At 40.1% G+C, this 14,580-nt stretch overlaps 1 protein-coding gene across 16 annotated transcripts in view; it reads left to right on the top strand.

Annotated features, from left to right (window-relative positions):
* ncam1a (neural cell adhesion molecule 1a) overlaps positions 1 to 13,240 on the top strand; it is a 303,473-nt gene extending 290,233 nt beyond the window's left edge. For 11 of the 16 annotated variants that reach the window (XM_042008023.1, XM_042008028.1, XM_042008022.1 and 8 more), the window contains 4 exons: positions 1,608 to 1,815; positions 3,789 to 3,905; positions 4,694 to 5,149; positions 13,079 to 13,240. In XM_042008023.1, the coding sequence (XP_041863957.1) occupies positions 1,608 to 1,815; positions 3,789 to 3,905; positions 4,694 to 5,149; positions 13,079 to 13,199 (902 nt within the window). In that variant the 3' untranslated portion in view covers positions 13,200 to 13,240. The remainder of the gene's footprint in view (positions 1 to 1,607; positions 1,816 to 3,788; positions 3,906 to 4,693; positions 5,150 to 13,078) is intronic. The other 5 variants (XM_042008031.1, XM_042008032.1, XM_042008040.1 and 2 more) reach the window with 1 other exon arrangement.
* The last annotated feature ends 1,340 nt before the right edge of the window (positions 13,241 to 14,580 follow it).

Genomic DNA, 14,580 nt, shown 5'->3' with positions numbered 1-14,580 from the left:
ACTTTGACAACAGTAGTGAAAAAGGGCTTCGTGTTTGGTTTTTGGTGAAGTAAAAAAGAAGAAAAGGCAGATTTTTCACACTCTTTCATTCTAGATAAAAGACAGTGAGACCTTTATGCTAGAATAAAGCTTTAAATGTGACAATAGGTGCCCTGTTACATATGGTGTGAAAAACATAGATGGTGGAGTGGGTAGGTGGGGTTCCTGTGCCAGGCTCTGTGCAACATGTGTAGCCATCATATTAATAGGAAATAATAACTAATAATAATAATAACCATGTGTCCCTGCTGGATGTGGTGGAGTGAACCAGTCAGTAACCGGTCAAAGGAAATGTTCTGTTACTTTGTGTTTGTTTTTAATCTTTATGACATTGAACACCTCAAGTTTGTTGGTGATTTCGATTTGTGTGAAAAGATGTCAAGCTACCATAACGAATCTGGAGATTTAACTGCTCCCTTTGGTAAATTCTTCCTGAAGGCCAGTTTCCACTGGGAGCGTTCACGCCGCATTCTGGCTGCACCATTCCGACCTCTGCAGAATTCCCACCGGGAGCATGTCAGGTGGGAGTGCAGTCCACCTAGCAGGATCTGTGAGATCCCAAAATCACAGGACAATTGGAAAATCTCATGATTCTCCACTTCCACGATAAACGTCTCATTGCCCACGATGAAAAACAAAAAACAAACAAAAAAAAAAAACTGAGAGCCCCTGACCGATTAATGGCGTAATGTTTATCTGGTTCAGCAGCACAAGTCTCAGTAAAGACTTTTATTTTGAAAATCACTGAAAACTTTTACACTACTCTTGTGTCTGATTTCCTGTCTGGCCCTATCTGAACTGCAGAGTTTGACGTGTTTTGGACTAATTTTCTTGTCAAAAATAGACTCGGCGCGTATGTTTAGCGGAGAGTCGTGACAAGGCGCTTCTCGGATGCTTTTGACAAGCACCACGGCCGGTGGGAATCAAACCGGTGACTAAAACGGCTATGGAGGCCGCGACGCAGCTGTAATATGGAGCATATGCACCTGGTTGAAATTGGGGGTCAGATAGGGCCAGACAGGAAATCAGACTTGGGAGCAGTGTAAAAGCTTCCAGTAATTTTCAAAATAAAAGCACTCTTGCAGATTTGTGCTGCTGAACCATGTAAACATTATGTCATTAACCGGTCAGGGTTTTGTTTTTTTTTTTTGTTTTTTTCATCTTCATGGACAACAAGTAGTTTATCCTGGAAGTGGCAAATCACAAGATTCTCCAACTGTCTTCTGTTATACCGTGATCTTGCGGATCCAGCTAAGCGGCCTGTACTTGCAGGCGCCTTGGTCTGACACGCTCCCGGTGTGGATTGACCCACCGTGGACGTCGGAATGAAACCGCGACGCAGCCAGAACGCGGTGCACACGTACCCAGTGGAAATTGGGGTTGAAAATAACAACAGACGTGATATTTTGACTGCATCCTGAGGCACTGAAAGCAAAGCCTGACTGCACCCCTCATCATTTTTCTCTTCCACTCTCTTTCTAACCCCACCCCTGCCCATGTTAACCCCTTTTCTCCTCTTCTGCCTGTTTCGCTTGCGTATCGCCTCTCCTTGTCCTTGCCCCCTTCAGATGCTGTTGACGGCGGCTCAGGACTGGGCACTGGAGCCATCGTGGGCATCCTTATCGTGGTCTTCTTCCTGCTGTTGGTTGGCGTGGATGTCACCTGCTATTTCCTCAACAACTGCGGGCTCCTCATGTGCATTGCCGTGAACTTCTGTGGGAAGGCCGGACCAGGAGCCAAGAGCAAGGACATGGAGGAGGGAAAGGCAGCTTTCACGTAAGCAAATGCCATTTTTTTCAATAAGAAACTCTTTGTTTCCCGTATTTTGGTTAAAGCTAAAATTCAAAAGATGCCCTGAACCTCAGATTGGAGAGCAGTTTCTTGTTTCCATCCACTGTGCTGTGTTTAGCCAGTTTTACCTGTGTCTACAACAAGTAAATGAATTACTGAAAACACTAAAATATTCAGAGCAGATTGTGCTTGTAAATGTCTAATCATCCTGAAGTGCATGTTAGCCTTTTTCTGATCAAAAATTCTGTTTAACACAGTACTCTGTTTTTTATTATACCAGCTATGAACAAAACAAATAAATATTTCAGCTAAAACTCACATAAAAGAAGTCTTTAGAGGATGAATTGTGATGCATGCAGAGATGCAGAGTGACGTTCTGAACCTTTAGATCTCAACATGTCACTCCCTGCAAGCGAAAACTTTAAAGCTCGGCACAATCAGAGAGCAGCGTGGTGATAAGAGCGAGGTCCTCGGGGGAACCTACAATCAGAGCAAGCGGGTGGATGGAGGTGGAGGACGAGCAGATGTTGACTGGAGCGAATCAGACAGTTAAAAGGACTATCATTGTGCCTTTTGGTTGTTTTACTGAACATTGCTTTTAATGATGAATATAAGGATAAAATTAAGAAAAAGGTCTTTGCCATCTGATCCTTACCAGGTCTTCATTATTTAGCAAAAATGATACAAAATGCGGAGTCCTTCCTTGCTGTTTCTGTAAGAATTAAGACAGTAAGTAGAAGCCAGGTGCTGCTACTCAGATGCAACTTATTTACCACTCATGAGCCAGTGTGAGAACCTCAGTACAGGCCAAGCTAAGAAGAAAGACATCAGCAATGACCTTTGAGTTTTTCTTGCTGCATATCAATCTTTTAAAAGTTATAAAGACATTTCCAAACAATGTGGAGTCTAAAACTCTACAGCAACAAAAATCATTATTATTCACAAGTGGAAATCATTCAAAACAGTTGACAATCGTAGTTGTTGTACCAGCAAGCCCAGACCATGCAGTGCTCAGAGAGAGTCCAGTTAGAAAAAGACTGGACATGTATGGTTTGTTTGAAGGGTTGTAGGAGAAAACTCTTCTTTCTGAAAAGAACATGGCAGCACGTTTAAGTTTGCAATGTTTCATCTGAAGAAGACTTCTGGAATTATTCCACAACTCATTCCAGCAGTCAAGCACGGTGGTGGAGGACTAATGATCAGGACCAGGACACCTTGCAGTCATTGAGTGGTCATGAACTCCTCTGTGTGCCAAAGTATTTTAAAGTCAGATGTGAGGCCAAAAATAGACCGCACTGCAGGATGATAATAGCTAATAGGGGTATAAACAGTATAAACTCAACATTAAATTTAATGATCAAAAATCCAGTAGCATTGATGCAAATAGAAGATATTAATTAAACATCATAATAATGATTGATTGTATGCCGTACCTAAATGAGAACAACCCAAATATCTTGTAGTTTATTAGAATTTGATGAGAAAAATGCTAATATGCGAAGGTGTAGTGTTTAAAGTCAGACTGGACTACACTGCTTATTATAACCAACATATATTCTGCTTTCATGTCCACATAATAGAAATTTATTCATTTCAGATTCCTTTTGCATTATGTGAAGCTTTTATCTGGATATAAAAAACATATCTATCCATAGTCTATTTTCATTAAAAGGTTGTGTTTTCATTTAAATATCAGATTGATCTCAGAAATAAAATTATATTTTTGAATATTAGTTGCTTGTAATGACTTGATGTGAATGGAAATTATTTAGTTAAATCAGATGATATTATCGTATCTCTGGCTCCTGAATCAAATTGGTATCATAGCAGAATTAGTATCATCAGCAAACCCTGAATTGATGTAATATGTTGTGATTAAGCTTGTGATTTACACCCCTAATGGTTGATGAAATCCCAGCTAACTGATTTTGTGTTTACCTGCATCCTTTTGACAACAGGAAAGACGAGTCAAAGGAGCCGATTGTTGAAGTGAGAACAGAAGAGGAGCACACTCCAAACCAAGAGGGAAGGGGTCCCACTGAGCCCAATGAGACCACTCCACTGACAGAACCAGAGTGAGTATGGAACAGCACCGCTGTCTCATCTGCAGGGTCTCCCAGCCGTGTCTGCAGAGTGGGAAAGTTCATTAGCTTTTCTCTGTTAAAAATGATTTATGACTCAGATATTCAGACATACATCAGCTTTAGACATGATTGGTTTGTACTCAGACACAAATGAGTGTGTAAGATCTGTAGCTTCTTTGCACTATGCATGGACATTCAAACTACACTGACAAGTAACCCTGAAACTGATAGGTCTACCTTGACTAGTTTGTATTCATATGAGCCTAGAAGCTGTAGCTTAGTTCAAAATTTGACCAGTCAAAATCATCTTTTTTGATATAGCAGTTTGTTTTCATGCTGTTCCACATTTTGCAAACTGGAGAGAAATTCAATTGATGTCCACAACATAAGGCCTGCCAGACTATCAATGTAATTACTGCTCGTTTTATGGTCCTTTTACGGTCCGTTAACCAAGCAGCAACCTCTTTCCTGTCTATAGAAGTGAGTTAACCCAAAGACATCTGAAAACTAGTTTTTGTTTAAACATCCTAACCCTGTTGTCAGATATTTTTGTTTCCCCTCCACAAATATTTTGTTGCTAAGATTTTGATTGTGTAGATTTTACTTTTCCAGCACAGTAGCACTTATTCTGTCTTGTTTACACCCTGACTTGCACCCTCCCTCTACTCTTAATTTCACTATCTTCTTTTTTCCCCTCACTTGGTGATGCTTTCTCTCCTATGTCCACTCCCCTCCTCTCCCTCTCCTCCCTGTTTTCCTGCTACTCCCCCACCAAACAGGCCTGCTGCTGCAGACACCACACCCATGGTGGTAAATTTACTTCCCTCCACTGCTGCCAACTCAGTAACTGAGAGCTTGAGCACAGCACAGAGTAGTCCTGCTAGTGAGAGCACCACACTAACCATCAGCACTTCCAGCCCAACCAAAGCGGCTCCCACCAAGTCCTCTCCCAAAAACAGCTCTCATTCCAATTCACTTAAAGCTGATCCCCAACCTAATGTCGGGCCCCTGGTTGACCTGAGTGACACCCCTAAAGTTGCCCCTTCCTCCATCCAAACGCCTCTTGTGTTAGACGCAGTCAGCCCACCTTCTGCTAATGTCGATGGGCCACAGAGCAGGTGTGACTCAGAGAAAGCCCCCGACAGCACCCAGAGTAAGGACTTACAAGTAGCCAGCCAGACCAAGGATGCTCCCAGTGCCCTGTGCACAGACTCGACCACACCAGCCCAAAATGAGTATGAACTCCTTTTTATTTTTTTATTCCTTGAATTTTCATTTTTGTTCTGACAGCATCCAGTCAGCTCATAAAGTTTCTGTTATCAAGGAAATCTTCACCCCTAAATGCAGCCATGGACTCCCACATGCACAACTTTGCACACTGGAAGCAGGTTGATAACATAACTGGGGTAGTATGAGGTTTCAATAAGCAAGCTGGAAAGTTTTCTAAAATAAACTCAAAATCTGTAATTTATTCATTTGTTTGAAATTATTTTAAACATTTTCACTGATCTGCTCCACGGTTTTCGGAAAGTTTTCATAAATCTAGAATTTGATCCAGCAAAACGCTAAAAGAACAAAGACAGAAACCTTCATAGAATGTATAAGAAACGTCATTATCAGCAGATTAATAGGTAACCGGTAAGGGTGTCAGGACTAGGTAAAAAAGTAACATCAAATAAAGGCCCTATTTTTACAAATGAGAATCCATCATGACTGGCCCCTTTGTACCAAACTCCATCAGAAAATGATCAAGTTTAAAAAAAATACCTTTACAATTCAAAATTGAAAAAATAAAGGTCTTTCAACACCTTTAGTGCAGAATATTACATAAAAATTCATGGAGTTTGAGGACATCTCAGTCTGAAAGGCCAAGAACAGCAATAACTGCTAGATGTTTCCAACCTTTGAGCCGCTCGGCAAAAGAAACTATCGTGTCACGGTATAACCACATGGGCTTAGGTAAAATGTATTAAATGAAAAAAAATACTTTATTAATCTTCTGCAGGGGATTATAATGTTGTAGTACACTTTTTTTTCTTAGAAACTTAAGAAACTATTCTCATTTGGCACTGTCTGCCACTGCAAGCAGAAATGTAACCTGGAATTGTATCACTGATAAATCAACACCGTAGAGAAATGTAGCCGAGTTGTTTTATGCAAGCATATCTCAGAAGGAGAGAAAGACGGAGGACATGTGCCTGGGATCAGATGAGTCCACATTTCAGATACTTTATAAACAAACTAATGCCTAGATCTATATACCAACAATGACAAAGACTGTCAGCACTAAAGAGTAAAAAAGCCAGCATTTGTGATGGTGAGGGTATGATTGATGCAGAGGAGGATATCAGAGTTTTGGAAAATTTAGGAGAATTTTACCACCGAGGCCATGTCATTATAGTCATAATCATGTTTGTGACTCTTAGAAAAGCATTTTTACAACATTTTTCTCAAAATGCCATGTTGAAGTTAATGTAAATTTTTTCCACATTAACGTGGTTGTTTTTAATTAAATGCACAATCTCTGTTAAGTTAAATTTTAATTATTGAGAAGCTAAATAATGCAGCCAAATGTCACTACCAGTTAAGCCGGCAGGCCTTGTATTTATTTTGCACAAAAATAAGATTCTAAAAACTTATATAATCACATAAACAAATCTGAGGATTAAAGAAAATGCAAAACTTCAAGCAAATTCAGTCTCATAGGCTTTGCTCATTTCCTCTAAAAACTGCTGACTTGCAGAAGATTTTGATGGTCCTGATCACATCCTGAAAATGTGTTTTGCTCTTGGCTTCGCACCAGTATCCAGTAAATATCACGAGTGGGAAGAGATTCAGAGACAGGAGCTGGAATCTTTGCCAGTAACAGCTGCTTTATACCTGAATTAATTACAGCTACACATCATGTGGCAGCTTAAAGAAAGAGTGCAGCTGGGATTGTAGACATGCCCCAGTTTTAAAAAGTTGCTGGTGGTTCTGTATTTATTTCTTTATTTTCACACACCCAGTTTTTATGGCAGAGCACTGACCTGTTTTCAAGGTGTAATCAAGATGCATTGTGGGAAATATAGAAAAATAACATCAACAAATATGTTTTTTTAATAAAAGCTGGAAAACCAGCATTGATCGATTGAACACATGTCAGGTTTCTAATTAATTCTGGATACATTTAAGGGTGGAATTTCCTTTAAAGTTGCCTGATTTTGGCTTTTCAGCTCTACAAGACAGAAGGATGAACTACTGGGGTGCTATCAGCGCATGCCTGTCATCATTCACCCACCACCACCTTCATCTTCCACATGCTTGTTTAATCACTGAGCTTTCGCCTGTGGTTCATCACCTTATTTTTTTCCCACTCGGGTCTCACTTTGTGCAACCAGTCACTGCTTCATCATGGTTAACATTTACCTGAATGCTGCATTTTTCTTGTGGCACCTCTTATTTACAACCAGGTCGCCAGCGTGTGAAAACCATATACATGGAAACCATCTTTTCCTCCTTCCTTTACTATAGTTCTCACAAGGGTAGTTGTTAAAATCTTGAAATAAGCAGGCAATACGACATCCGTCATCCTTTACACTTGAACCTTGTGGGGATATCCTGACATCTGCAGCATTGTGTGCAGACTACCCCTGATTGAGCAAGTGTTTTAAAGCTGTTAAAACACCAGATCCACTTTGAAATTGCAGGAGTGTGAATTTCTTAGAACATTTCTTAGAGTTTCTTGACCAACAGATAAAGGGAGTTTGAGTGCAATTAGTTTTCCTGAAATGACAAAACAAATAAAAATCTGTACTTAAAAGCCTCCAAAGTTTGCTGCTTCTTGCAGAAGATTTTCACAATAGCTTTATTATTTAAATAATGTTTGAATAAGGCTTGTGCTAATAGAAATCATATGCCAGAGTGTAGTATAAAGCTGCAGAATGCAGGAAAAAGTCCACACTGCATGAAGTTTGTTGGCTTTAGTGACAACTGAACAAAACTAAACCATAACTAAATTAATGATTGTGTATTTAGGCTTTCATTTATGGAAGCCGAGAGCAGGAGAAATACTTAACTCCATTATTTTCTCAAAAGAACAGTTTCATTATAATTTAAAATAAAAAAGCAAAGAGTTTTTTTCTTAGATTTCAGGAAGGTGCCACCTCAAGTGATTGGCAGGTCACCAGAGGAGGACTGAAATGTCTTTCTAGACCTGCATGGATCACCAGTATCACTGCACCAGTTTAAAGTAAATAGTAGTTTCCTAATTATTCATCTTATAAAAATATAGGCGTGTGGCTGCAGATTTATCGAACAGATTCAGTTCCTGTACAACTACTACTGTTATGTTAGGGTATTAACCTGATGTTAGCATAAAGCTATGTAGCACTATATTAGCTTTGAACTAATGTGGGGAAGCCAGGTAATATTTGGTTTCCAGCGAGTGTATTTAGGGACTACACATTAACTCAGTTCATTAACATTTTCACATTGGAGCTGAAAATAAACTATAAACATGCTCAAAGAGAACCTCAGTATCCACGTGCTGACTAAGCTAGTGCTACCTGATCAAGTTTAATTTAAACAGGCGGCTAGCAAAGCTGCAAGTTGGTTTTAAAGTAGCTGCATGAAAATGTGGAGAATAGATCCTGGAACCAGTCTGGTTTAGTAGAGGAAGACATAAGAATAAAGAGGAAGGGAGACATTTCTGACTTTTAGTAAAGATGAGGGACACAAATCAGACCCAGACCCAATATCAGCAGCCCCACAGGCAATGTGGAGCTAGCGAACCAAGATCCAGTCTACCACCACCACCAGACAGTAGACCAGAACCGATCCCCCTACTACCACATCAGGATCCAGTCTACCATTGAATACCAGTAAATAAATCATTTCAGGTATGACCGGCCTCGACTTCCATAATCATTTAATGATTAGCTTAATAATCAAAATCAGAAAGACCTGTTCAGGGACTAAAACAGAGGAAATATTTTCTCTGATGCACATGTAGCTTTCATATAATAGAGTAAAAAGTAGAGTCAGAGTAAAAAGTAAAGTAATATCTGTAGTGTATAGTTTATAGACCAACCTCTCAGACAGTTGAAGCTGCTGTGTTCAGGATGCTGATTCGATTTTTGTTTTTTTGTTTTTTTTGGTCCGAGGAGGTTGCAGATGTTCCCACGAGGCCGATGAGCAATCTGTGTCAGAAGCTGAATTACAGAAGCTTTCTGACAGTCAGTCCTCCTGCTATCCCTCTTCCATCTCATCGGATGGCCAGAGAAAGATTGTCAGTGATGAGTGTGGCGAGTTTAGAGCTTGTTGCAAGCAGGGATCCTGTCAGCTCTAAATCAGCTTGATGCAAACCAGAGTTGTCATTGGCAGGATTCTCCTTCATACCTCTGACAGGACTGAAGCACATCTCCCCCACTCATCTATGTGGCGCTCCTTCTTTAGCATCCCGACACTAAATACATATGTCAGACTTTTTGTGAGTTTATTGGATTTCTGTGTGATGGTTTTCTACTGAGGACTTTTTTTTCTTTTAGATTAAATTAAATCTCTGCACTTTTTAATATAACCAGCATATCAAATACACTGCCATGCAAAAGTTTAACCACCCCATTCAAAATCTCTTTACCTCAGTTAAAAATTACATATTTTTTTAATTTTTCATGCAGGATTACAGTTTCATTTATATATTTAGAGGGGAAAAACCTAAATGGTTTCACCACAAGATTTACTGTTGTTTCTGCCTGTTGACCAAAACAAAGTGTGTCATGAGTATCACCTCCCTTTACCTCTTCCCCCACCCCCAACTCTTCTTGTCTGCAAATGAAAGTGCAAACCCAGTGAGCAAAACAATGTGGGAGTAACTTCTAACATTTATGCTGTTACTTAAAGTCCAGGCTAGCTAGCTCGAAGTCACACTGTAGCCTCTTTAGCTTTTGCAGTGCTCTCCTCGTGGGAAATACAAGGCCCTCATTAATCTGGGTTCTGTCCCTTTCTTTATCCGATGACTTCTTCGCCAACTACCACAGCTTTTTTAGAGGTAAAGTTGGATCCTGTCATCTGCAAATGAACGTATTGTTTTGTTCTCCGCCATTTTGTTTCAAAAGTATGAGCTGCCTTTGCTCACCTGCTCCAGCCTTTCATAGGGAGGGAGGGCCAAGGCCTCGGAGAGGAGGGAGGAGGCAGAGATTCATGTGAACGTAAACGGACCGGCTGCACGTTTCAAAAAGTATGACAGACATGAGAAATGTGTGACATCATGCTATAATCCAGATGAAACTACACCTCTAATTCTCCACATAGACATTTTTTAATTCCTTCAGTCGAGAAATGATCGATTTCTGCTTTTTGCCCCTGTAAGAGCTTTAAAGATAAGTGTGTTAAGGACGTTTTCCCTGTTTTAAAAAGCTATGTTCCTGTTTTTTTTTACTTTTGCGCTGATATCCAGTTGAATAGATTCTTCTTTCTTCCAGTAAAATGGTTCCTGTGTCACTGACAGCAACACAAGTCAAAAGTATGATGAGTCCACCCCCATGGTTTTCACCTGCTGGTCTCCTCCAAACAAACTTTTCTTATTACAGTCAACAAGTTCTTTTTAAGTTCCTTAGACCACAGGACTGGAACTGAAATTCATCAGGCACATAGAGGCGGTCACCTGGAAACCTCTCATCTTGTATTTTGTGATTACAACTGTTGGGATTAACAAAACAGACTGTTAAAGAGTTTCTAAAGAAGTTTAGCAGATGTTCTCAGTGGCGTCCCCTATTGATGGCTAATCCAGCATCTATCCTGCATCCTACCTGAACTGTGAGACAGTCTTACGTTGACTTTTGTCTTATCTCTTGTTCTGTCTCTTCTTCCGATAATGTCTTCTTGCGTTTCTTTGCTGAATCAGCCACAGTGTGTGTTTATATCCGCTTGCTAGCATGTGATGTGGTGCGTAATGCAAAACTCGTATAGTTTGGTTTCTCAGCCTCGGGACGCTGCTGGACAGAAACGGCTCCAGAAATGTGAATGATAGATGTCACTGTGGCATCAGACAAGCCCAGAACACAGTTATAACTTCAGAAAGTAACATAATGCACCTTTAAAGCTTGTGTTTTTACCAACCAGTCTTAAGTCAGTAAGACCTAACGATGGGAAATAACTTTACAACAATCAAAGTTAGAGTTAAATGACTATGACTTCTCCTCATACTCGAAACTTGTCTGGTTCAGTCCACACTGCCAACACCTGGCAGAGTGGGATACTGTGCTTAACCAGGAAGTGGAGAAAGACACACTCACAAGAATGCAGGAAAGACTCCAGAGTAAATCCTACACTGCCTGATGAAGAAATGAAAAAGCCACGCATTCATTGTTTGAGTGAGCTTAAGCAACATTTATTTCTGTCCAGAGTTGAATCTTCTCGCTCTTCTCCTGCACATCTAAAAGATTCTCAACAGGGCTGAGGTCCAGTTTTAAAATTATTTCTGAAAGGTTTAAATGCCAGCTTTGTCTGGGAACTGAAGAAGCAGCCCCAGATCAATCCAGGTGCTGATCTTTTTCTCATGTGTAAAATCCTGTTCCATTTGATTTTGTAACCGGAATTAATCTCAGCAGACTTACAGAAAAAAGTAAACACACAGCTGGACCACCAATCCATCCTGCTGTAAAAGCATTTTTAAGTCAAAATGATCTGAGTAACCCTTAAAAATATTCTTGGTCTATAAACAGATTTGACCTCCATAGTTTCTCCTAAACATCACTTCTTAGTTAAACTGCGTCCTGTTGAGAACAGCTTCTTCTGGGCCTTTGTGATCATGAGCTACATCAATGTTTGGATGAGCTTGTGGCTGCAGGGTGAAGAAGTACGTAAAGCTCTTAAAGTCACATCACCTGTCCTTTCTAAGAAACTATTTATTGCCTGAAATTATGTAAAATTAGCACAGTTTTATTTTGCATTTATTTGTGTTTCTAAAGATGTAAAAATATATATATAAAATTATATATGAATAGGGTCTATAAAGCTCAGAATAATGGCCACCTGGAACTGTATGCCTTTTATAAATAAATTAATCTTTCTAAGTCATGCCAAACCTTTGCATGCCTCTGTGAATCATTCTTTATTATATGACACCATTTTTTAAGAAATTAGCTGTTAGTTTCAACTCTTTTCTGAAGGTGACTCAACTTTTATATTTGCACGTTTGCACATTGAACAGAATTTGTGCAGCCACGTGGTCCCAGATAAAAAACAGGTGAAATGGTGTAAACGGGACATTTAACACATGGATGTTAAAACATGTGGATTAATGTGTTAAAATTCTTCAAAGCTAAATAAATAATGGTCCTACATGAAAGCTCAGAATTAAAATTAAAATGAATATTTATGTCCCTTTAAGGGTGGCGCCCCAGGTGAGCTGTGGGCAGTGCCTGAGCTCTTCATGCAGAACCGATCTCCTGTTTGTGAGGAAATAGTTAGTTTGTGCCATCATCTGCACCAACTGGGAAAATCTTCTTTCCAAACACGATTCGTCTGCAGAGTTTCTATGCTTCCATGTCCCACCACTGTTCTGTGGGATGCTAACTATATCTGAGCTTCAAAGTCACGTCAGAGATCAGATCTTAGAACGTGAAAGCTGTTCGTTCAACTCTCTGGCTGAACTTAGGAGACAGAGAAGTGGGATGACTGGATTTATTTGTGAGCTGCAGAGGAAAGAAAACAGCACCAGGTTGTTATTCAGCTGCAGTTATGTGTGCTTTAAAGTGTCTTCCCATTGTGTCTCAGCTGAGTCCAGATGGCATGTAATCCTCTTGTGAATTGTAGTCTGTGTTGTAGGTTTTGGTGCAGCCTTTCATTCCCTCATACATGTCTACTGTACCGGCTTGTCTCATTCCACATCAGCATTCATTGTTCATTGAAAGTAGCTGTGACATCCATGTACTCTTGTTTGATGTCTGGCTAGGATAGTGAGCTTGATCCCATTATGTGTGAAATGCATTCAGTTCCAGGAGGGAAAACAAATTCCCTCAAAGCAACTTGCATGTTTTCCCCCCATTTTTCCTCTTTTCCTTCTTTGAAAAATGACACAAAGGCAGACGGTTTAGTGTGAAAGAGAGGCTTAGTGATGCTAACACAATCTCTTCTTTTTCTTTTTGGTTTCCGTCTCCCTCCTCTGGTTGGGACCCTAGCGGTAAGACTGTGAAGGAGGATAACTCTACAAGCGAGACGGAGGTGAAGAACGCCACCGGCGAGGTGAAGACGGTCCCCAACGAGGCTCCGCAGGCCAACGGCAACGAAAGTAAAGCGTAATCCTTAGAAGCGCCCGGAGAGCAGAAGGCAGATGGGGGCAGTTTCGGGGGTTTGGGAGGGTTGGGGGGGGGGGGGGATTCTACAGTCACTGAAGCCTCAAAATGATTTCACACTCCACCCATTACATTAGAAAAAGATAAATCCGAAAACAACTGAAATGAGAAAAATCATGGGTGTCTTCTGAGCAGGAAAATGTCCTCATGTGCTTGCCTTAGTTCCTTCTACATCAGTTTCTTCTATTTGTCTCTGAAAAAAAAGCTAAATTCAAGCAGCTGATTGATCCTCTGGTGTTGTAAGAGTCGATCAGCTGATAAATATGGATCTGTTACGTAGATTAACGTGGTTGGACTGCAGCGTTATTTCACAGATGTATGTAAGACTTTGCTTTATGCAGTTTGGTCATCGCCATGGGAACGATGGTGGGCTTCTCTCTGTTTTGTTTTGTTGTGTAATCACTGCCTATTTAGCTTTTTAAAATGTTTTGATTCAAATGCGAGATTTTAGACCAATCACACGCCTGGTTTTGGTTACTGTACGTGTTTTTGGTTTGGTTTCCTCAAAATGCTTCTTCATGTGATTCTGATACTGAAATCATGTTGCCTGAGCTATAAAAAGCGGACAGCAGAGAGTCACCACATTGTAAATGTTAGTAGGTTACTTGTTTTATTATTATTTTTTTCTTTTCTAAAGCATTAGCATACAAACGTCTGGCTTATCCAGTTTTTATTGATGAGTACCCAAAGGGCTAAATTCATGGGGGGTATTAGGAATGAATGGAAACATAAATATGGTTAAACTAGAAAAACAAAGTAGAAAAAGTCAAAAGAAAAAGCTTCAAATTTTGGGATAACTTTGTCCAAGTGTTCTTTTTTAAATGTTAATAAAGATGATCACCTGGGCAGAAACTGATTTACATATTTACTCCAGCATGTTGACTTGAGTCAGGAACAATTTGGTCTCCTTTACCTGGACTCATCCATCACCTGGATCCATCAGACCAGTTCAACCAGGGTGGCCCAATTCAAAGGACAAATCCTGCCGTATTTTACTTTAATTGTGTCTAAAGCATTAAAAAAATGCCACCAGTCTCTTCTCTGTACTGTCCGTCATCAGTCTTAACCCAAACTTTGTCAAATGACCAAATAAAACAGGTCATTGATTATTGCATGGAAGGAACTGGACCGATGGAGGACAGGGTGCTGCAGGATGTATATAATGAAAAGCTGACATAAAGTCTACCATTTATTCTATTCTAAGTTAATTAAGTTATAGATGTGACAACAACATTGTACACGAGCTCTCCTTCCTGTTTCACAATTAAATCAGCTTCCTGTTTGCAGTTTTTGACCTTGTGAACTGACAGAAGACAGTTTTATTCCTG

This window comes from Melanotaenia boesemani, chromosome 15, assembly GCF_017639745.1.
Source record: "Melanotaenia boesemani isolate fMelBoe1 chromosome 15, fMelBoe1.pri, whole genome shotgun sequence".
NCBI lineage: Eukaryota > Metazoa > Chordata > Actinopteri > Atheriniformes > Melanotaeniidae > Melanotaenia > Melanotaenia boesemani.
Note: the sequence above shows the minus strand (reverse complement) of the source record. Positions and strands in the feature narration are given on the sequence as shown.